Consider the following 24,286-nt stretch of genomic DNA (forward strand, 5'->3'; position numbering starts at 1 on the left):
GCGGTCAGCTTTGATCGCCGCGTCTGAAGGGTTAATACAGGGCATCACAGCGATCGGTGATGTCCTGTATTAGCCGCGGGTCCTGGCCGTTGATGGCCGCAGGGACCGCCGCGATAGGTGTGTATTCGCCGTATAAGACGCACCGACTTTTTCCCCCCAGTTTTGCGTAAGAAAAAGTGCGTCTTATACGGCAAAAAATACGATATATATATATATATATATATATATATATATATATATACCAATATATATACCAACCTTTTTATTGTATAGTGCCTTATTCCAAATGTAGGTCTCACATAGCGACTCCACCAGCAGAATCGTGAGGCTGGAGCAAAAAATACTTTGATGGAAATATATGGACTAATATGGACTAATTTTTGTATAAATTGTACATGTGTGTGTTCTTTCTATTATTGATATGTTGTTATTTACTATTATTATAAAGTTTTATATTTTTAAATAAATTATCTACCGGATGAAACTCAGGACTAGTACAGGATATAACTCAGGATCAGTACAGGATAAGTAATGTAATGTATGTACACTGTGACCTCACCAGCAGAATAGTGAGTGCAGCTCTGGAGTATAATACAGGATATAAACAAACAACAAAAAACGTGGTCTCAAATGGCTGGAGGTGCTCAACCCCAAATGCAGTTGTGCATTTATACTGGGGGAGCAGATCCTGCCCTTGTAGTCCGTTGCTAAAGGTGATCCCCAGCATAAAAATGCATACAATGGAGGGGACCTGCAGCGGACTACACAATAGAATCCTACACCAAATAGACGGGGTGGATGTGTAACAATTAGAATAATACAATACAGGAATATGGGTGCACTACTGTGGTAGATGTATACAATTACATTGGCTATCCCTCAACACTGATGTTAAAATTGAGACACCAAGGTTTCTCAAAAGGCGCGGGACCTAACGCTAAACCTACCTGTGCGTGATAAGCAAAACAGGGGCCTGTGGGCAATTACGGCAGCATTCGGTCGACTCACAGCGTCCTCCCAGGTACCCTCCAGCGTGGCTAAAAGCACACACATACAATGGGAGGAGGGAGGCAAGCTGCAAGCCCCACCTATTAATACAGGATATAACTCAGGATCAATACAGGATAAGTAATGTAATGTATGTACACAGTGACCTCACCAGCAGAATAGTGAGTACAGCTCTGGAGTATAATACAGGATGTAACTTAGGATCAGTACAGGATAAGTAATGTAATGTATGTACACAGTGACCTCACCAGCAGAATAGTGAGCACAGGTCTGGGGTATAATGCAGGATATAACTCAGGATCAGTACAGGATAAGTAATGTAATGTATGCACACAGTGACCTCACCAGCAGAATAGTGAGCACAGCTCTGGGGTATAATGCAGGATATAACTCAGGATCAGTACAGGATAAGTAATGTAATGTATGTACACAGTGACCACACCAGCAGAATAGCGAGTACAGCTCTGGAGAATAATACAGGATATAACTCAGGATCAGTACTGGATAAGTAATGTAATGTATGTAGACAGTGACCTCACCAGCAGAATAGTGAGTACAGCTCTGGTGTATAATACAGGATATAACTAAGGATCAGTACAGGATAAGTAATGTAATGTATGTACACAGTGACTCCACCAGCAGAATAGTGAGTACAGCTCTGGAGTATAATACAGGATATAACTCAGGATCAGTACAGGATAAGTAATGTAATGTATGTACACAGTGATCTCACCAGCAGAATAGTGAGTACAGCTCTAGAGTATAATATAGGATATAACTCAGGATCAGTACAGGATAAGTAATGTAATGTGTGTACACAGTGACCTCAACAGCAGAATAGTGAGTACAGCTCTGGAATATAATACAGGATATAACTCAGGATCAGTACAGCATAAGTAATATAATGTATGTACACAGTGACCTCATCAGCAGAATAGTGAGTGCAGCTCTGGAGTATAGTACAGGATATAACTCAGGATCAGTAAAGGATAAATAATGTAATGAATGTACACAGTGGCCTCACCAGCAGAATAATGAGTGCCATTCTGAAGAATAACACAGGCTGTAACTCTCAGTAAAACATAAGTAACGTAATGTGTTTATAATGCTACTAACATTTTTATGTAGACGAATAAAAACTAGAACTGAATAATAGAAAAAAAAAATTAATTACCATCATGCAAGTAACACCTTTAGACAGATGTCACAAAAAGAAAACCTTATGCTACCCGGCTGCATGTGCAAAAATTTGTAATTTTATGTCTGCCGTGTTATATTTTAGCTTAAACAAACAAAAAAAAAAGACGTATTGGTAACATTAACACATTTTTTACATTTTATTTCCATGTTTTAAATAAAATAAAATAAATAAAATGTATTTCTGAAGCTGTCATTCAGAATGACTAGGTAGCTGAATGCTGGATTCTCAATCACATCACCAAGTTAATAACCGCTGCTATTAACACCTGCCGCGTAAACTAGCAGACAATTACAGCTAAAAGTCAATCAGCAGACAGCGGTAAAAATAGATTCTCGCAGGTTACAGAGAAAAACAAGCGTCTACTTTGTAGTTAGCGATTCCAGCAAAGCACAGGCAGGAGAACAAAAAGTTTTTTTTCCATTTTACTTACTACAGTATGATTTACTATGACATTTTTCTTGCTCAGATTTTTTTTTTTTCCAGAGGCTTTGTTCAGAAGGTATAACAATGTGTCTATGTAACACCTCTTCTACGTGTGACATTAAAGGGGTACTCGGCTGGAAAACTTTTTTTTTTTTTTTTAAATCAACTGGTGCCAGAATGTTAATCAAATTTGTAAATTACTTCTTTTTAAAAATCTTAATCCTTCCAGTACTTATCAGCTGCTGTGTACTACACAGGAAGTTCATTTAGGAACTGTCCAGAGTAGGAGAAAATCCCCATAGCAAACCTCTCTTGGTCTGGACAGTTCCTGACATGGACAGAGGTGTCAGCAGAGAGCACTGTGGTCAGACAGAAAGGTAATTCAAAAAGAAAAGAACTACCTCTGTAGTTTACAGCAGCTGATAAGTACTGGAAGGATTAAGATTTTTTTAGTAGAAGTCATTTACAATTCTGTTTAACTTTCTGGCACCAGTTGATTTAAAAGAAAATGAATTCCAGTGGAGTACCCCTGGTGTATGAAGGCCATTAGAGAGTACAATGGTTCAATGAGTAATGCTGGAGTTCCTCATGTATGCCTTTTATTATACCATTTATATTGTCTATTATATGTATTGCAGTACTATTGCTGTAAAAAGGCAGTGTTTCCCAACCAGTGTGCCTTGAGCTTTTGCAAAACTACAACTTCCAGCATGCCCCGGACATGCTGAGAGCTGTAGTTTTGCAACAGCTGGAGGCACATTGGTTGAGAAACACTGTATTAAGGGCCGAACTTACACTTGAGACATGTGAGACATAACCAGGGAGTTTAATGGCTTTGATGGCCATGTGAATGCTTCTTCTGTCTGCTAAGCGATTGGGTCGCAGTGTCTCCTGTGAGTTATAGTGGATTTGGTCAGTGCATTAAGGGGTTAAACAAGAATGGCTGACCTGTTTCATCCATTCATTGCAGGCTGCACTTTAACCCCTCCACTTTGTTTTATGCTGCAGTCTGATAGGACAGGAGTGAGCACAGAGGAGTGTTAGTCTCGCCCTACCTCTCTATGCATTCACTTCCTCCCTGAGTCTGCTGTGCTGGGGTTTTCCATCCAATCACCGCAGGCTGCTCTATAACCCCTCCTCTCTGTTTTCATGCTGCAGTCTGATAGGACAGGAGTGAGCACAGAGGAGTACTTGTCCCCCCTCACTTCCTGGACTTTGCCCCTGACTGTGCTTCAGCTGGGACAAATATGATGCTGCAGCCAAACAGGAATATGTTCTGGATGGTTGGGGGGGGGGGCGCCCAGGTGGTCTTTTTTTTTAAAGGCCATGATTTCCATAAAAAGGAGATAAAATTTTCTTATGAAGTATATTAGAAAGATGAACAATGTGTAAAAAGTTTTTGACAGTGCCCTTTTAAATAAATTAGATATTACCTTTAAAGAAAAACTGTCAGCCTGTTCACCCGCACTTAACCCAATACACTAGTTTATAGTGTCGGTGAACAGGAGTCCAATGAGGGGTCACTTAATTAAATATATCCAGTAGGTCCTGAGATACGTCCCCCATAAGATCCACTGCTGAATTCAGTGAATCGAGTGCTGGAGGCGGGGCTTATAAGAGGGCGGGCCTTCATGGCTCCACTTTACTAGGATGTAGAGTCACAGACAATGAATATATAAATTGGGCCAGCTAAGCCCCACCCCTGCGCATGATTCACTGAATTCAGCAAAGGATCTTCTGGGGAATATATCTCAGGATCTACTGGACATATTTAAAAGGATACTCCGGCCCTGAGACATCAGAGTATCAAAGTATCGTGACATCATGACTCTGCCCCCGTGTGACGTCACCCCCCGCCCCCGCTATGCAAGTCTATGGGAGGGGGCGTGACGGCCGTCACGCCCCCTCCCATAGACTTGCATAGCGGGGGCGGGGGGGACGTCACACGGGGCGGAGTCAGGACGTCACGATACTCCGGCCCCGTGGTCGCCACCCGGCTGTTTGTGAGTTGGCACCGCGGCGTACAGCTCAAACAGGTGGGTGGCAAATACAAGATTGCCGGGGTCCCCAGCGGCAGGACCCCCGCAGTGAGACATCTTATCCCCTATCTTTGGATAGGGGATAAGATGTCTCAGGGCCGGAGTACCCCTTTAAAGGGGTAGTCCAGTGGTGAAAAACTTATCCCCTATCCTAAGGATAGGGGATAAGTTTGAGATCGCGGGGGGTCCGACCGCTGGGGCCCCCTGCGATCTCTCTGTACGGGGGCCAGGCTCTCCGGCCAGATAGTGGGTGTCGACCTACGCACGAAGCGGCGGCTGACACGCCCCCTCAATACATCTCTATGGCAGAGCCGGAGATTGCCGAAGGCAGCGCTTCGGCTCTGCCATAGAGTTGTATTGAGGGGGCGTGTCGGCCGCCGCTTCGTGCGGAGGTCGACACGCCCCCTTCCCGCAGGCTGTCGGGGCTCCATACAGAAGATTGCAGGGTGCCCCAGCGGTCAGACCCCCCGCGACCTTAAACTTATCCCCTATCCTTAGGATAGGGGATAAGTTGTTCACCACTGGGTTCACCACTGGACTACTCCTTTAAGTAAGTGACCCCCTCTTTGGACTCCTGTTCACCCACATTATAACACAGTGTATTGGGTTTAGTGTGGGTGAACAGGCTGACAGTTTTCCTTTCAGACCGTCCTTTGCTAAGAAGATGGGGGGAGATCCTATAACTGCTTGCCTAAACATGTAGGTGATAGTTATACATCTGACTTGATGAAGTACCATGTTACATTGCAGTGACAGCTCAGTAACTTTCATTTCTATTGCTTTCTGCAGAACCCAGCACGGCCCCCACAGATGTCAAAGCTTCAGGCCTGTCTGCATCCGAAATCCTTGTGGCCTGGAAATCCTCCAAAGATAATGTGGGAAGACCTTTGGGATTTGAGGTATGTGTATATGCATCACTGCCTCTCATACTTTATGTACGCGGTGTAAATTAGGTCATATTTATTGTCTGCCGTTTAGGTTCATTCTTTCATTGGGTTGGCAAAATGTCCCAGTCACTTAGCAAGACTCCATAGTGAGTGATACACTGACCCCCAGGGAGTGTCACCTGACCCGGCAGAATGTAAATGAGCTGGTTTACATATTCTTTTACCCAGAATTCCCATTGGAGGGCTAAATGGCTTCAAAATCTCCACACACTGTTAAGGTGTTTTCCGCAAGGAAAACCAATGGGGGAGATTTATCAAAACCTGTGCAGAGAAAAAGTTGTCCAGTTGCCCATAGCAACCAATAATATTGCTTCTTTAAATGGGCTCATTCATTAAAAATTTTTTTGCTGTTGTACGCCTTAACCCCTTAAGGACTCAGCATTTGTCCTTTTTCATTTTCTCCTCTTCACCTTCTAAAAATCATAACGCTTTCAATTTTGCACCTAAAAATCCATATGATGGCTTATTTTTTGCGCCACCAATTCTACTTTGCAGTAACATTAGTTATTTTACCAAAAAATCCACGGCAAAACAGAAAAAAAAAATCATTGTGCGACAAAATTGAAGAAAGAATTTCATTTTGTAACTTTTGGGGGCTTTTGTTTCTACGCAGTGCATTTTTTGGTCAAAATTATACCTTGACTTTATTCTGTAGGTCCATACGGTTAAAATGATACCCTACTTATATAGGTTTGATTTTGTCGCACTTCTGAAAAAAAATCATAACTACATGCAGGAAAATTTATACGTTTAAAATTGTCATTTTCTGACCCCTATAACTTTTTATTTTTCCCCGTATGGGCCGGTGTGAGGGCTCATTTTTTGCGCTGTTTTCAGAAGTTTTTATCGGTACCATTTTTGTATTGATTGGACTTTTTGATCGCTTTTTCTTAATTTTTTTATGATATAAATAGTGACCAAAATACGCTATTTTGGACTTTGGAATTTTTTTTGCGTACGCCATTGACCGTGCGGTTTAATTAATGATATATTTTTATAGTTTGGACATTTCCGCACGCGGCGATACCAAATATATTATTTTTGTATTTTTATTTACACCGTTTTTTTTTTTTTTTCTATGGGAAAAGGGGGATGATTCAAACTTTTATTAGGGAAGGGGTTAAATGACCTTTGTTAACTTTTTTTTTTCACTTTTTTTTGCAGTGTTATAGGTCCCATAGGGAGCTATAACACTGCACACACTGATCTATGCTGATCCCTGCAGAGCCATAGCTTTGCACGGATCAGTCAGATAGGGGCTTGATTGCTCAAGCCTGTAGCTCAGGCTTGGAGCAATCAATCGACGATTGGACGCCGCGGAGAGAGGTAAGGAGACCTCCGCCTGCGTCCCAGCTGATCGGAACATTGCAATTTTATCACGATGTTCCGATCAGCCAGACTGAGCTGCCGGGAAGCGTTTACTTTTGTTTTCAGACGTGGCGGTCAAATTTGATCGCTGCGTCTGAAGGGTTAACAGCGCCCGGCACAACGATCGGTGCCACACGCTGTTAGCCCAGGGCTATCGTTAGCAGCCGCAACCAACCCGGTGTGATACCGGGACAGGGCTAGAGGGACAGGGCTGAGGGCGTACAGGTACGCCCTGAATCCTTAAAGGAGTATTCCAGGCAAAAACTTTTTTTCATATATCAACTGGCTCCGGAAAGTTAAACAGATTTGTAAATTACTTATATTAAAAAATCCAATAGTTATTAGCTTCTGAAGTTTTCTGTCTAACTGCTCAATGATGATGTCATGTCACGGGAGCTGTGCATGATGGGAGAATATCCCCATAGGAACTGCACAGCTCCCGGGACGTGAGTCATCAGAAAGCAGTTAGACAGAAAACAGCAACTCAACTTCAGAAGCAAATAACTATTGGAAGGATTAAGATTTTTTAATAGAAGTAATTTACAAATCTGTTTAACTTTCCGGAGCCAGTTAATATATTAAAAAAGTTTGGGCCTGGAATACCCCTTCAAGAGGTTAAGGTAAATGAAAAATATTTCTCATATACTTTGTATAAAAAAAATGAAGTTTTTTATGTTTTATTTGTCCTTAAAAAAGCTCAAGAGCACATTTTTCCCCATCTCATACACAGACTTTGGACCGAAGTCCAAACACAGGAAGTGCAGCCTGGAGTGCTGAGGGGGGGGGGGTCCAACCAACAGCATATGGCAGTTAAGTGTGAGAGGAGCTATGATTGGCTGGACACACCCCTCAGCACTCCAGGCTGCACTTTCTGTGTTTGGACCTCGGTCCTAAGTCTGTGTATGAGATGGGGGAAATGTGCTCTTGAGCTTTTTTAAGCACAAATAAAACATAGAAAACTTCGTTTTTTTTTAAACAAAGTATATTAGAAATATGTTTTATTTACCATAAAAAATTGTTTTAATGAGGGTTACCCTTTAATTTTTCACAGGCCTTCCTAAAAATGAAAGAAGCCCTGTGTAGGGCAAGTTTTCCTCTACACAGGTTTTGATAAATCTCCCCCAATATCCCTTAGAGCTGTCATAAATATTTAGTAAACATTTTTGACCATTTAGTGCATTGGTAGTCTCAAGGGTTAACCCAATAATCACTGTGTTGTTCAAAGACAAAATACATCCAATGAATAGAATAACAACAACCAGGCATAGTAGCACATATATGAAGTTCTGGTCACGTTACTTGCTTGCAGACTATCGCGATCTGGAGACAGTGTTGCCAGAAGTTCCATGAGACTATGGGACTTCTAGCAACTCCGTCTCCAGATCAAAATAGTCTGCAAGCAAGTCACAAGACCAGAAGCAACTCCATTTTTTAGGACATATACTGCTGCTGGGAACCCCCTTGAGTGTAGCTTCAAGGTCTATGTTCAAAGTATTAATAAAATAAAACTAAAATGTATACTAAGACCCCAACCTGTGCTTATCACTTCCCAGCTCGCTACTAGTGATGAGCGTCAGGGGCCATATACGAATTTGCGATATTTCACGAATATATGGATGAATATTTGTCCTATGTTCGCAAAATTCGCATATTTGCTATGTTCGTTCTTTTTTTTTCAATGCGAAAATTTGTGATGAAATTCGCATAGTCTGCATGCGTGATTATTAGTGATGAGCGAACTTACAGTAAATTTGATTCGTCACGAACTTCTCGGCTCGGCAGTTGATGACTTATCCTGCATAAATTAGTTCAGCTTTCAGGTGCTCCGGTGGGCTGGAGCCCACCGGAGCACCTGAAAGCTGAACTAATTTATGTTCGTTCTCTTTTTTTTTTCATGTGGAAAAATGAATATTCGTAATTAGGAATATATCACGATATTCTAAATATTCGTGAAATTGCGAAGTGTTGCATTTGGAATATTCATGCTCAACACTATATAGGAAGTGCAGAGGTAGCTGTCACACTGGGGCCCTGGTGCCTAAGGGGGCCCCAAGGCTTATCTGCCCCATAAGAGACCAGTATTATAAATGGCACATGGGATCCTGTTTCAGATTTGGCACTGGGGCCCAGAAGCCACAAGTTATGCATCTGGCTGTGGACAGCGGATAAGGTGTGTTCCCCGTAGTACCCCTTTAACTGATTATCACAGATCCAACCTTGGAAAGCCTATTATTCTTCCAGGGAAAGTAAAAGCCAACAAGTTACCATCACAGGGGAAAATGTAGCAGTACATAACATGAAGATGAATGACCATCTATATATTATGAGGATGGCTCAAATTCGGGAAGGAATTTCTTTTAGACAGTAGCTCTCTCCTTCAATCCTAACCTGCAGTCATAGGGGAAACCAAGCAGCAGATGTTCTATTCTCCTACAGCACTCCTGCAGGGGATAAGAAGTATTACACAAGTTTTTTTTATTTTTTATTTTTTTTGGGATCTTTTACAACTGATCTACAAATGTGGTTTTGAATAGTTAACTTACAGCATTTGATGAACCGCCTTTGTAGTAGTCGCTGTTCGAAACACATCAAACCCCACTTTATTAATTTACCTTTTAGTTCAAAGACAGCAGGGCCATTGGGGTTCTTTGAATAGATGAAAGATTTTTCTTTTGTACATGACACAACCTCTTTTCCTTTGCTTTTTGTCTTAAACCATGAAGAAAATACAACGTCCGGAGAGAGTATTTTTTTTTTTACAATTAGCTTCAAACCTGCAGTTTAAGTAAAGTGAACATTCAATCACCATATTATTAAATGTACCTATTGTTCTTAATGGCACGTATGTTTTTAAAGATTATGTTTGAGGGAGACGGAAAACGTCAAAATAAAAACCTTGCATACGTGTATCCTGCTTATTCCATACATTATTTGTATTTACTGTGTAAATGTCGCAGTCATGAATGGATAATGATGGAGTCACCCCTGATAATAGGAATCATTATGGCATCGGCCCACCGGGTTTGACACCATATCGGCTTTTAGCTTGACCATTATGATTGACGGCCATGCTGTAGAGCAATGTTTTCCAACCAGTATGCCTTCAGCTGTTGAAAAACTATGACTCCCAACATGCCCGGACAGCCAACGGCTGTCCGGGCATGTTGAGAGTTGTAGTTTTGCAACAGCTGGAGCACACCGGTTGAGAAGCACTTTTTTGGCGGTAGAGAAATCTCAATGGAGATCATGAAGCTGAACGTTAGACTTCCTCAGTTGTGACACCCATAATACCCATGCGCTATCTACAGGATAAGTGTATGATTGTGGGGTGGTCCTACAGATAGGACCCCAAGGATCTTGAAAACAGGATTCTTGAAGAATGGAGCTGCAGTTACGCATGTACACTACCGCTCTTTTAATTTTCAACGGGACGGCCTTGTCTATCTCAGGAGGGAGCCTACATAGACAATGAATGGGAAGCCAATGCATACCCATTCCAGCTGGAGATTCAGGATGCCCCTTTTCTAGATCACAGGGGGTCCTACCATTGGACCCAGACCCCACTCAATCGTACAGTTATCACAGACCCCCGTAAGGTGTCATGCACATGGTAGAGCTGTGTGTACAGAGCCTATATGGCTCTGTATACACCTGCTCAATTTCTTGTTAACACAAAAAGCTAATTAGCCAATCACATGCCAGCAACTTAAAGGGGTACTCTGCGGAAAACATATTTATTTATTTATTTATTTTAAATCAACTGATGCCAGAAAGTTAAACAGATTTGTAAATTACTTCTATTTAAAATCTTAATCCTTCCAGTACTTATCAGCTGCTGTATGCTCCACAGGAAGTTCTCTTCTTTTTCCATTTCCTTTCTGCCTGACCACAGTGTTCTCTGCTTACCCCTCTGTCCATGTCAGGAACTGTCCAGAGCAGGAGCAAATCCCCATAGCAAACCTATCCTGCTCTGGACAGTTCCTAAAATGGACAGTGGTGTCAGCAGAGAGCACTGTGGTCAGACAGAAAGGAAATTCAAAAAGAAAAGAACTTCCTGTGTAGCATATAGCAGCTGAAGCAGCTGATAAGTACTGGAAGTATTAAGATTTTAAATTGAAGTAATTTACAAATATATTTAACTTTCTGGCATCAGTTGATAAAAAAATAAATAAAATTATAATAATAATAATAATAATTTCCAGTGGAGTACCCCTTTAATACATTTAGGCATGTAGATGTGGTCAAGACAACTTGCTAAAGTTCAAAGCGAGCATCAGAAAGGGGATTTAAAGAATACCTGTCATGGTCTTGTTGTTGTTTCATCTATCTACTGGTGTCACCTTTCACTGTAATGCTGTAGGGTAGAGGTCCCTAACCCAATCCTTAAAGGAGTAGTCCAGTGGTGACCCAGTGGTGAACAACTTATCCCCTATCCTAAGGATAGGGGATACGTTGCAGATCGCGGGGGGTCCGACCGCTGGGGCCCCCCGCGATCTCCTGTACGGAGCCCCGACAGCCCGCGGGAAGGGGGAGTGTCGACCTCCACAGGAGGCGGCGGCCGACACGCCCCCTCAATCCAACTCTATGGCAGAGCCGAAGCGCTGCCTTCGGCAATCTCCGGCTCTGCCATAGCGATGTACTGAGGGGGCGTGTTGGCCGCTGCTTCGTGCGGGGGTCGACACCCGCTATCTGGCCGGAGAGCCTGGCCCCCGTACAGAGAGATCGCAGGGGGCCCCAGCGGTCGGACCCCCTGCGATCTCAAACTTATCCCCTATGCTTAGGATAGGGGATAAGTTTTTCACCACTGGACTACCCCTTTAAAGAGAACCTGTCATGATCTTGTTAAATTTTATAATCCTCCCAGTTCACTGCCCCCATCATGATAAACCACCCCCTGCCTTTATTTTTGTTATTTTTTTGTTTTCTACCTTGATATTGCTCTTTATTTTCTGCTCAGTCAGATTCACAGACTGGGAAGGGGCGTTACCCCAGCAGACGTGACATCATCTGAATCCATACAGGGAAGAACTTCCTCCCTCACTCTGCTACACAAAGCCCAGAGCAGTTCACTGTGTGAGATGAGCTATGATTGGATAAGGCTGCACACACACCCCTCAGCACTCCAGACTACATTTCCTGATTTTGAACTTCTGCCAGAACAGCAGGAGCCCAAAGTTTGTGCAAGAGATGGGGGACAATGTGCTCTGGACAAGTAGGGAGACACCTAGTGACAGCTTTTTTTTTAAACACAAATAAAACATAGAAAATATATTTTTTAACCCCTTAAGGACTGAGCCTTTTTAAGGCCTTTTTAAGGACTTTTGTTTTTTCTTCCTTACCTTTTAAAAATAATAACTCTTTCAATTTTGCACCTACAGACCCATTTGATGGCTTGTTTTTTGCACAAACCAATTCTACTTTTTAATGACATCAGTCGTTTTACCCAAAAATCTACGGTGAAACAAAAAATATATATTTGTGGGACATAATTGAAAAAAAAATGCCATTTTGTAATTTTGGGGGCTTCCGTTTCTGTGCAGTGCATTTTTTGGTAAAAATTACACCTTATCTTTATTTTGTAGGTCCATACGATTAAAATGATTCCCTACTTATATAGGTTTGATTTTGTTTTACTTCTGGTAAAAATCATGCCCGAAAATTTATATTTTAAAAATGTCCACTTCTGACTCTATAACTTTTTTATTTTTCCACATACTGGGTGGTATAAGGGCTAATTTTTGTGAAGAGATCTGAAGTTTTTATCGGTAGCATTTTTGTTTGGATCGGAATTTTTGCTTTTTATTAATATCTTATGGTATAAAAAGTGAAACAAAACATGCTATTTTTGAATTTGGATTTTTTTTTTTACGTGTACACCATTGACCGTGCGGTTTAACTAACAATATATTTTTATAGTTCAGACATTTACACATGTGGCGATACCATATATGTTTGTATTTATTTTTATTTAGATATATTTTTTTCTTAAATGGGAAAAGGGGGGTGAATCAATTTTCTATTAGGGAAGGGGTTAAATCACATAATAACTATATTTTTACACTTTTTTTGCTCTGTTATAGCTCCCTTAGGGGACTATAACATGCAGTAGTCTGATTGCAGACACTGATCAATGCTATACCATAGCATTGCATTGATCAGTGCTTTTAGCGCTCTTGGGCATGGAGCAATCAAATGACAATCGGACGCTGAGGAGGAAGGTAGGGACCCTCCTCATGTCTGCACAGCTGATCGGGACACCGAGGTTTACCGCAGTGGTTATGATCAGCCCAACTGCCGGGAATGCTTTTTTTTTTTAAACTTTAAACGCGGCTATCAACTTTGATTGCCGCATTTAAAGGGTTAATTACGGACATCACCGCCACGGGTCACGGCTACCATTAGCCGCTGGGACCAACCCGATATGACCCCACATTATATCACGGGAGCAGGCGCAGGGCGTACAGGTAGAATTGTTTTATAATATAGGTAGTAAACGGGAAAATTTGAAAAAAAAAATATTAACAATTCTTTAAAAATATATTTTAACGTAAAAACTTGATAGTGCACCTGTCATGATATTACAAATAAAAATGTTCCAGGCTTACAACTGGTCCATTTCCCACACTGCTGATCCTGTCCGTATGCCTAAAGCTTGGTTTTCATCCTTTTATGACTCCTATCCCCTTGTTTATGTTGCTCCCACTGCATGCAGTTCACAGAGAAGGAGGGGGCATTCCCTTGTTTGCCCTCACATCTCATATGGGAACTTCCTCCCTCAATCCTCAGAGCTGACAGCTGGCTTCTCTGTGCACCGAGGCTCTGGGACAAGCCCGGTGACTTATTCAGCAGGATGATTGACAAGCCAGGAGCCTGCACAGAGCCCAGCTTGTCCTGCCCACACTTCCTGTATTATGTCTCGGTACAGAGACACACAGGCAATAGCTGCAGGGACAAGACAATGTGTTAGACAGTAGAGGGACCACTAGTGGTAAGTAGTATGGATCATGTTATTATCTATATATAGGGAGAGAGAATAGTGCCCATTTAAAGAGGTAATCTGTTATCACTTTAATGTAGTCCAAACCACAGGCAGCATAAAATGAGGAGCAGGTTGCAGGTTGGTGTTCAGTGGTCAGAACATGGCTCCAAGTCATTGGGGAGGTCCTCGTTGGCTTATCCCTGACCCTCCAGGCTTGATTGATAGATCTCTCCCTATACAAATACAGGGAAAGATCAGTCAGCCAGGGTTAGTGGGGCGGGGTAAAGCCCCCGGTGACCTACCTCAATGACTAACAGCCCATTCCCAGCCAGTAGTGTGAATCATTTGCCAAGGGAGCCTGTATCTTTTTTCATGCTGCCTGTGGTTAGGACATCATGAAAGTAATGGTAGTTTCCCTTTAAGATTAGACATTCACTTTAGGAAACTATGTACCTTAAGAGTAGGATCACACATGCCAAACTTTGCTGCTTATTTTCCTCATTGAAGTCACCGAGAAGAAAAATCAGCTTCATAAAATACATAGCAAAATATGGCACACGTGACCCTTCCCTAAAACTTTTAGATGTATAATTTCTACCAATAACCAAATCAATCTTAAATCTAGAACTCAAAAAAGAAATCATTAGAATAAAAACAGCCCAATGTCTCCATTATACAGCCCATCTCTCTGGATCGCTTGCCCTCACATATACCATGGCACAAGTTCATTTCCCACACTTAAAAGGGGTACTCTGGAGGGAAAAAAATAATTTCTTATCTACTGGTGCCAGAAAGTTGTATAGATTTGTAATTTAGTTCTATATAAAAATCTTAATCCTTCCAGTACTTATCAGCTGTTGTATACTACAGTGAAGTTTTGTAGTTCTTTTCTTTTGAATTTATTTTCTGTCTGACAACAGTGCTCTCTGCTGCCACCTCTGTCCATGTCAGGAACTTTCCAGATCAGGAGAAAATCCCCATGGCAACCTGTCCTGCTCTGGACAGTTCCTGACATGGTGGCAACAGGTGGCAACAGAGAGCACTGTGGTCAGACTGGAAAGAACTACACAACTTCCTGTGGTGTATACAGCAGCTGATAAGTACTGGAAGGATTAAGATTTTTATATAGAAGTAATTTACACATCTGTATAACTTTCTGGCACCAGTAGATTTAAAAGAAAATATCCCCCTCCGGAGTTTCCCTTTAATATCTCATAGCGGCTTTATTTACTTTTGTTTGATGCTCACTAATGACTTTTTCATTCTTCACTTCGGAAACTAGTCTTATAAGTCAGGCGTTAGGTTCTAATATGATGTTTACCTCCTCATGGCGCGCAAACCCATGAGGCTCGGGAAAGACAACCTACGGCCTATTTAATTAAAGCCACTGCCAGAACCTGCGGAGAGACAGTTACTAATGTCATGCCACAATTATAGGTAGCGCTAGGGGGTGCGGGATTGGAGACGGACGCTGCGGAGTTTCCACTTTCCAGCGCTCCTATGTCTTCCCCACATATGGAATATCACATTTTGCACACTGTTTTTATTTATGCTTCATTAGCAAAAAATTTGCAGTTTAATGGCTGCAGCTGTGTAATGGACACATTGGAAGTTTAATTAGTCATTCCACAACCCAAGGCCTGAAAAAACAAATCAGCACTACTTACTGAGCGGCAAGGAAAAGAACTACAAGGCCCATGCATACAGGCGAGGAGGGGTGTTCTGAGTCTGTACTGCGGTGCATGGAGAGTGCACAGACCTAGTACCAAGCTGAAAAGCAGAGTTTCCCAACCAGTGTGTCTCCAGCTGTTGCAAAACTATAACTCCCAGCATGCTGGGAGTCGTAGTTTTGCAACAGCTAGAGGCACACTGGTTGGGAAACACTGCTATAAAGCTTTCATGTGCTACCATACAAGCTCTGAGAATGGCTAGCAAAAGAAAAAAAAAGAATAATAATAATGCTGCTATATGTTACTCACTAGGTCATGCAGATTCTTTACATGTCTTTTTATGTGTCTAGCTTCTGTATTTGGCTCACAAATCTCTCTGTTCTTCTTCTCACTCATTCTGACATCCACTGCTCAGGAAGGGGCGTGTCTGAGGCAAGCACTGAGCCCACCCTCACTCACCATGAATTCACTTCCTCCCTGAGTCTACTGTGCAGCTGAGTGTTTTCACCTGATCACTGCAGGCTACTCTGTAACCCCCTCCTCTCTGTTTTCATGCTGCAGTCTGATAGGACAGGAGCACAGAGGAGTGCTAGTCCCCCCCTCACTTTCTGGATTTTGTTCCAGCCTGTGCTTCAGCCGGGACAAAGATGATGCTGCAGCTGGGCAGGATTGTGTTCTGGATGGTATAAAAATTGTTTAAAGTTATGTCTAACAAAAAATACTTGATTTAAATAATAGGCCATTTTATAACAGCACGTTTTTTTGCACGTTCTGCATCCAAACCTGCCACATCAGCTAAGACAGGTAAGCACAAGGCATACACAAAAACCTCTATGTTATTCTCTAATTATAGCCTATACATATAACATAAAAATATTATCGGAGTGTTTCTTTAAAGGAGATTTCTCATCCTAAACATTACTGAAAAACTTATCCCCTGTCTTCAGGATAGGGATAAGTTTTAGATTGCAGGGTATCCGACCATTGGGACCCCCATGATCTCGTGTACGTGGCCCTAGCTCACCCCGAGAGTGGCATGTCGCGACCCCCGCCCGAAGTGGGGACTGCCACGCCCCTCAATATAGGTCTATGGGAGAGCGGTTCGGCAATCCTCAACTCTTCTATAGAGATCTAATATGGAGGGGTCATGGCTGGGGGTCTGTTTTTCAGTAATGGTTAGGATGAGACTTCTCCTTTAATACATGGCTTGATAGTAGCCCTGTTTGATGTCTATTTGATCTAATAGGGTATATGAACAGGGGTTGCTCTGATAAGACCACCCTTTAAGCTGTCATATATATTTTAAAGCTGTCATTTGGCCAGTAGCTACAGTGGGGCAAACAAGTATTTAGTCAGCCACTAATTGTGCAAGTTCTCCCACTTAAAAAGATGAGAGAAGCCTGTAATTTTCATCATAGGTATAACTCAACTATGAAAGATATAATGAGAAAAAAAATACATAAAGTCTGATTTTTTTAAAATGTATTTGCAAATTATGGTGGAAACTAAGTGTTACGCCGAGCGCTCTGGGTCCCTGCTCCTCGCGGAGCGCTCGCGGCGTTCTTCTGCGTGCAGCGCCCCGGTCGGACCCGCTGACCGGGAGCGCTGCTCTGTTGTCACCGGTGGGGATTCGATCCGCTTTGTAGGGCGCGAGCGCGCCGGCTCTCTGAAATTTAAAGGGCCAGTGCACCACTAATTGGTGCCTGGCCCAATCAGTGCTAATCATTCCCAAACATATAAAAACCCACTTCCCCTTCCTGTCCTTGCCGGATCTTGTTGCCTAGTGCCCTGAGAAAGCGTTCTGTGTGTTCCCAAGCCTGTGTATCAAGACCCTTGCCGTTGCCCCTGACTATGAACCTTTGCCGCCTGCCTTGACCTTTTGCTACGTCCAACCTTGCCTTTGCCTTGTCCTTGTTTACTACGCCCAACTCAGCTGTTAGTGAGGTTGAGTCGCTATCGGGGGATACGACCTGGGAGTTACCGCCGCAGCAAGTACATCCCGCCTTGCGGCGGGCTCTGGTGAAAACCAGTAACTTCTTAGAACCGGTCCCCTGGTACGGCCCACGCCATCGCCTCACTTATACAGAGGATCCACTACCCGCTTCCAGTCCGGTTCCTGACAGTAGATCCGTCCATGGATCCCGCTGAGGTACCACTGCCAAGCCTCGCTGACCTCCCCACCGTGACCGCCCAGCAGTCCCAGCAGATTGCTCAACAAGGACAGCAGCTGTCACAGTTGACTGTTATGTTCCAGCAGCTTCTACCTCCACAGCAGCAACCATCTCCTCCGCCAGCTCCAGCATCCTCCACAGCGAGCTGCCGCCTCCACGCCCAGAGTCCGCCTGTCTCTACCTGACAAGTTTGATGGGGATTCTAAGCTCTGCCGTGGGTTCCTGACCCAGTGTTGGCTGCACCTGGAGATCATGCCACACCACTTTCCCACTGAACAGTCTAAGGTGGCATTTGTGGTCAGTCTGCTATCTGGAAAGGCCTTGTCCTGGGCCACACCGCTTTGGGACCGCAACGATTCTGCTACTGCTACCATCCAGTCCTTCTTCACCGAACTACGCAGTGTCTTTGAGGAACCTGCCCGTGCCTCTTCCGCTGAAACAGCCCTGCTAAACCTCGTCCAAGGAGACTCCACAGTGGGCGAATATGCTGTACAGTTCCGTACTCTGGCCTCTGAGTTGGCCTGGAATAATGAGGCTCTCTGCGCGACCTTCAAGAAAGGTTTATCCAGCCACATCAAGGATTGTCTGGCCGCACGAGAGATACCTTCTTCCCTGTCTGATCTAATTATTTGGCTACCCGCATTGATATGCGCTACATTGAAAGACGCCTGGAGCTTCGCCAGGAAAAAGATCTTGTTCGCACCAGGCATAATCCGCGCCTGGCTCCTCTCTTTCAGCATCCTTTGCAATCTGTTACTGTGCCTTCCGCTGAGGAGGCCATGCAAGTGGACCAGTCTCGCCTGACCCAACAAGAGAGGACTCGCCGTAGGGACGAGAACTTGTGTCTATACTGTGCGAGCTCTGAGCATTTCTTAAAGGACTGTCCTCTTCGTCCTCCGCGTCTGGGAAACGCGCGCACCTAGTGAACGTGGGAGAGGCGTTACTAGATGTGAATTCTTCCTCTCCACGTCTTACTATTCCAGTACGGATTTCCTTGCCCACTAAGTCCTCCTTCTCTGCTGTGGCCTTTCTGGACTCTGGTTCAGCAGGAAATTTCATCGAGGCCTCACTCATCAACAAGTACAATATTCCTGTTACCCATCTCGTCAAACCTCTCTTCGTTGCCTCGGTGAATGGAGAGAGACTGGTCTGCACCGTGCATTATCGCACTGAACCTCTGCTCATGAACATTGTTCACCATCTTGAAAATATTGAATTTTTTGTATTGCCCAATTGTACTTCAGAAATTCTTCTCGGCTTGCCCTGGCTCCAGCGTCACGCTCCTATCCTCGACTGGGCCACTGGGGACCTTAAGAGTTGGGGACCGTCCTGCCACAAGCGATGTCTTAAGTCGGTTCCTGTCAATCAAGTCTCCATCGCTTCTCCATTGCCAGGTCTTCCTAAGGCCTATCAGGACTATTCTGACGTCTTTTGTAAAAAGCAAGCAGAGGTCTTACCTCCACATAGACCCTATGACTGCCCTATCGACTTGCTCCCTGGTACCACACCGCCCCGTGGTAGGATTTACCCACTTTCTGCCCTGGAAACACAAGCCATGACAGAGTACATTCAGGAAAACCTCAGGTTTTATCTGGAAATCTTCTTCTCCAGCTGGAGCTGGATTTTTCTTCGTTGCCAAAAAAGATGGATCTCTATTCCCCTGTATTGACTACCGCGGTCTTAATATAAATTACAGTAAAAAATTGCTATCCTCTGCCTCTCATCTCCGAACTCTTTGACCGACTGCGGGGAGCTAAGATTTTCACCAAACTTGATCTAAGGGGCGCATATAACCTCATCCATATTCGTACAGGTGATGAATGGAAAACCGCCTTCAATACTAGAGATGGTCACTTTGAATACCTTGTCATGCCCTTTGGACTTTGCATCGCCCCAGCAGTCTTTCAGGACTTTGTAAATGAGATTTTTCGAAACATGCTGTATTCCTGTGTGGTAGTCTACCTTGATGACATCCTCATTTATTCCTCCAGCCTAGAGGAACATTGCCTTCATGTCTGTCAAGTGCTTCAGCAACTACATCAAAATCATCTTTACGCCAAAATTGAGAAATGTCTATTTGAACGCAGCAGTCTCCCCTTCCTGGGATACATTGTGTCTGGTCAAGGTCTTCAAATGGACCCTGATAAGCTATCGGCGGTAGTAGATTGGCCTCGTTCCACTGGCCTATGAGCTATCCAAAGATTTCTCGGATTTGCAAATTATTATCGTCAATTTATTCCCCACTTCTCCACCATCGTTGCTCTTATTGTAGCACTAACTAAAAAAAATGCTAATCCGAAATCCTGGCCGGCACAGGCGGAGGAAGCCTTTAACCACCTCAAAGCCGCCTTCTGCTCTGCTCCAGTCTTGTCCAGACCAGATCCTCTGAAGCCCTTCTTCCTCGAGGTTAATGCCTCCTCAGTTGGAGCCGGAGCTGCTCTCCTACAAAAATCCGCTAAAGGAAAAAACATCACTTGCGGATTTTTCTCCAAAACCTTTTCTCCTCCTGAAAAAAACTATTCCATAGGAGACCGTGAACTATTGGCTATTAAGTTGGCACTTGAGGAGTGGAGATATCTTTTGGAAGGATCCCTTCATCCCATCACCATCTATACAGATCACAAAAATTTGTCTTATCTTCAATCCGCCCAGCGGCTAAATCCTCGCCAGGCTAGATGGTCGTTGTTTTTTGCCCGTTTCAACTTTCAAATCCATTTTCGTCGCGCAGAAAAGAATGTCAGGGCTGATGCTTTATCACGTACCACCGATGCCTCAGAAGCTGAGACCCTTCCTCAGCACATCATCCCCCCTGAGTGTCTGATTTCTTCTGCTCCTGCTTCTTTGGTGTCTATCCCTCCAGGAAAAACGTATGTTCCTCCACGTCTTCGCCTCCGGATCCTCAAATGGGGCCATTCCTCCCTTCTGGTTGATAACGCTGGAATCAAAAAATCTATACAGTTGATTGCCAGACACTATTGGTGGTCTTCCCTGGAAAAGGATGTGACCGATTTCGTACGAGCCTGTACAGTGTGTGCACGTGGCAAGACCCCACGCCAGAAGCCTGCAGGTCTTCTCCTTCCTCTGCCGGTGCCTTAACAACCTTGGTCCCACATAGCCATGGACTTCATCACTGACCTTCCTTTATCCCATGGCAACACTGTCATCTGGGTGGTCGTTGATCGTTTTTCCAAAATGGCTCATTTTATTCCGCTTCCTGGCCTTCTTTCTGCTCCACAGTTGGCGAAGCAATTTTTCTGCAGATTTTTCGTCTTCACGGGCTTCCCACGCATATGGTCTCGGATAGAGGCTGTTACGCCGAGCGCTCCGGGTCCCCGCTCCTCCCCGGAGCGCTCGCTTCTCTCTCGCTACCGCAGCGCTCCGGGCAGCTCCACTGACCCGGTGCGCTGCGATACCGTCTCCAGCCGGGATGCGATTCGCGATGCGGGTAGCGCCCGCTCGCGATGCGCATCCCGGCTCCCGTACCTGACTCGCTCTCCGTCTGTCCTGTCCCGGCGCGCGCGGCCCCGCTCCCTAGGGCGCGCGCGCGCCGGGTCTCTGCGATTTAAAGGGCCACTGCGCCGCTGATTGGCGCAGTGGTTCCAATTAGTGTGTTCACCTGTGCACTCCCTATTTATACCTCACTTCCCCTTCACTCCCTCGCCGGATCTTGTTGCCATTGTGCCAGTGAAAGCGTTTCCTTGTGTGTTCCTAGCCTGTGTTCCAGACCTCCTGCCGTTGCCCCCGACTACGATCCTTGCTGCCTGCCCCGACCTTCTGCTACGTCCGACCTTGCTTCTGTCTACTCCCTTGTACCGCGCCTATCTTCAGCAGTCAGAGAGGTTGAGCCGTTGCTAGTGGATACGACCTGGTCACTACCGCCGCAGCAAGACCATCCCGCTTTGCGGCGGGCTCTGGTGAAAACCAGTAGTGACTTAGAACCGATCCACTAGCACGGTCCACGCCAATCCCTCTCTGGCACAGAGGATCCACTACCTGCCAGCCGGCATCGTGACAGTAGATCCGGCCATGGATCCCGCTGAAGTTCCTCTGCCAGTTGTCGCCGACCTCACCACGGTGGTCGCCCAGCAGTCACAACAGATAGCGCAACAAGGCCAACAGCTGTCTCAACTGACCGTGATGCTACAGCAGCTACTACCACAGCTTCAGCAATCATCTCCTCCGCCAGCTCCTGCACCTCCTCCGCAGCGAGTGGCCGCTTCTGGTCTACGACTATCCTTGCCGGATAAATTTGATGGGGACTCTAAATTCTGCCGTGGCTTTCTTTCCCAATGTTCCCTGCACTTGGAGATGATGTCGGACCAGTTCCCTACTGAAAGGTCTAAGGTGGCTTTCGTAGTCAGCCTTCTGTCTGGAAAAGCTCTGTCATGGGCCACACCGCTCTGGGACCGCAATGACCCCGTCACTGCCTCTATACACTCCTTCTTCTCAGAAATTCGAAGTGTCTTTGAGGAACCTGCCCGAGCCTCTTCTGCTGAGACTGCCCTGCTGAACCTGGTCCAGGGTAATTCTTCCGTTGGCGAGTACGCCGTACAATTCCGTACTCTTGCTTCAGAATTATCCTGGAATAATGAGGCCCTCTGCGCGACCTTTAAAAAAGGCCTATCCAGCAACATTAAAGATGTTCTGGCCGCACGAGAAATCCCTGCTAACCTACATGAACTCATCCATCTTGCCACTCGCATTGACATGCGTTTTTCCGAAAGGCGTCAGGAGCTCCGCCAGGATATGGACTTTGTTCGCACAAGACGTTTTTTCTCCCCGGCTCCTCTCTCCTCTGGTCCCCTGCAATCCGTTTCTGTGCCTCCCGCCGTGGAGGCTATGCAGGTCGACCGGTCTCGCCTGACACCTCAAGAGAGGACACGACGCGGCATGGAGAATCTCTGTCTGTACTGTGCCAGTACCGAACACTTCCTGAAGGATTGTCCTATCCGTCCTCCCCGCCTGGAAAGACGTACGCTGACTCCGCACAAAGGTGAGACAGTCCTTGATGTCTACTCTGCTTCTCCACGTCTTACTGTGCCTGTGCAGATATCTGCCTCTGCCTTCTCCTTCTCTACTATGGCCTTCTTGGATTCCGGATCTGCAGGAAATTTTATTTTGGCCTCTCTCGTCAACAGGTTCAACATCCCAGTGACCAGTCTCGCCAGACCCCTCTACATCAATTGTGTAAACAATGAAAGATTGGATTGTACCATACGTTTCCGCACGGAGCCCCTTCTAATGTGCATCGGACCTCATCACGAGAAGATTGAATTTTTGGTCCTCCCCAATTGCACTTCCGAAATCCTCCTTGGACTACCCTGGCTTCAACTCCATTCCCCAACCCTGGATTGGTCCACTGGGGAGATCAAGAGTTGGGGGCCCTCTTGTTTCAAGGACTGCCTAAAACCGGTTCCCAGTACCCCTTGCCGTGACTCTGTGGTTCCCCCTGTAACCGGTCTCCCTAAGGCCTATATGGACTTTGCGGATGTTTTTTGCAAAAAACAAGCTGAGACTCTACCTCCTCACAGGCCTTATGATTGTCCTATTGACCTCCTCCCGGGCACTACTCCACCCCGGGGCAGAATCTATCCTCTGTCCGCCCCAGAGACTCTTGCTATGTCGGAGTACATCCAGGAAAATTTAAAAAAAGGCTTTATCCGTAAATCCTCCTCTCCTGCCGGAGCCGGATTTTTCTTTGTGTCCAAAAAAGATGGCTCTCTACGCCCTTGCATTGACTACCGCGGTCTTAATAAAATCACGATAAAGAACCGCTACCCTCTACCCCTCATCTCTGAACTCTTTGATCGCCTCCAAGGTGCCCACATCTTTACCAAACTGGACTTAAGAGGTGCTTATAATCTCATCCGCATCAGAGAGGGGGATGAATGGAAAACAGCATTTAACACTAGAGATGGACACTTTGAGTATCTGGTCATGCCCTTTGGCCTGTGCAACACCCCTGCCGTCTTCCAAGACTTTGTTAATGAAATTTTTCGTGATCTCTTATACTCCTGTGTTGTTGTATATCTGGACGATATCCTGATTTTTTCTGCCAATCTAGAAGAACACCGCCAGCATGTCCGTATGGTTCTTCAGAGACTTCGTGACAATCAACTTTATGCCAAGATAGAGAAATGTCTGTTTGAATGCCAATCTCTTCCTTTCCTAGGATACTTGGTCTCTGGCCAGGGACTACAAATGGATCCAGACAAACTCTCTGCCGTCTTAGATTGGCCACGCCCCTCCGGACTCCGTGCTATCCAACGTTTTTTGGGGTTCGCCAATTATTACAGGCAATTTATTCCACATTTTTCTACCGTTGTGGCCCCTATCGTGGCTTTAACCAAAAAAAATGCCAATCCCAAGTCTTGGCCTCCTCAAGCGGAAGACGCCTTTAAACGGCTCAAGTCTGCCTTTTCTTCGGCTCCCGTGCTCTCCAGACCTGACCCATCTAAACCCTTCCTATTGGAGGTTGAT

The 24,286-nt window shown here is 44.9% G+C and overlaps 1 protein-coding gene across 4 annotated transcripts in view; it reads left to right on the forward strand.

Moving 5' to 3' along the window:
• CNTN5 (contactin 5) overlaps nt 1–24,286 on the forward strand; it is a 1,441,523-nt gene that overhangs the window by 1,371,312 nt on the left and 45,925 nt on the right. For all 4 annotated transcript variants that reach the window (XM_056561527.1, XM_056561528.1, XM_056561529.1 and 1 more), the window contains one exon: nt 5,461–5,570. In XM_056561527.1, the coding sequence (XP_056417502.1) occupies nt 5,461–5,570 (110 nt within the window). The remainder of the gene's footprint in view (nt 1–5,460; nt 5,571–24,286) is intronic.

This window comes from Hyla sarda, chromosome 2 (genome assembly GCF_029499605.1).
Source record: "Hyla sarda isolate aHylSar1 chromosome 2, aHylSar1.hap1, whole genome shotgun sequence".
Classification (NCBI taxonomy): domain Eukaryota; kingdom Metazoa; phylum Chordata; class Amphibia; order Anura; family Hylidae; genus Hyla; species Hyla sarda.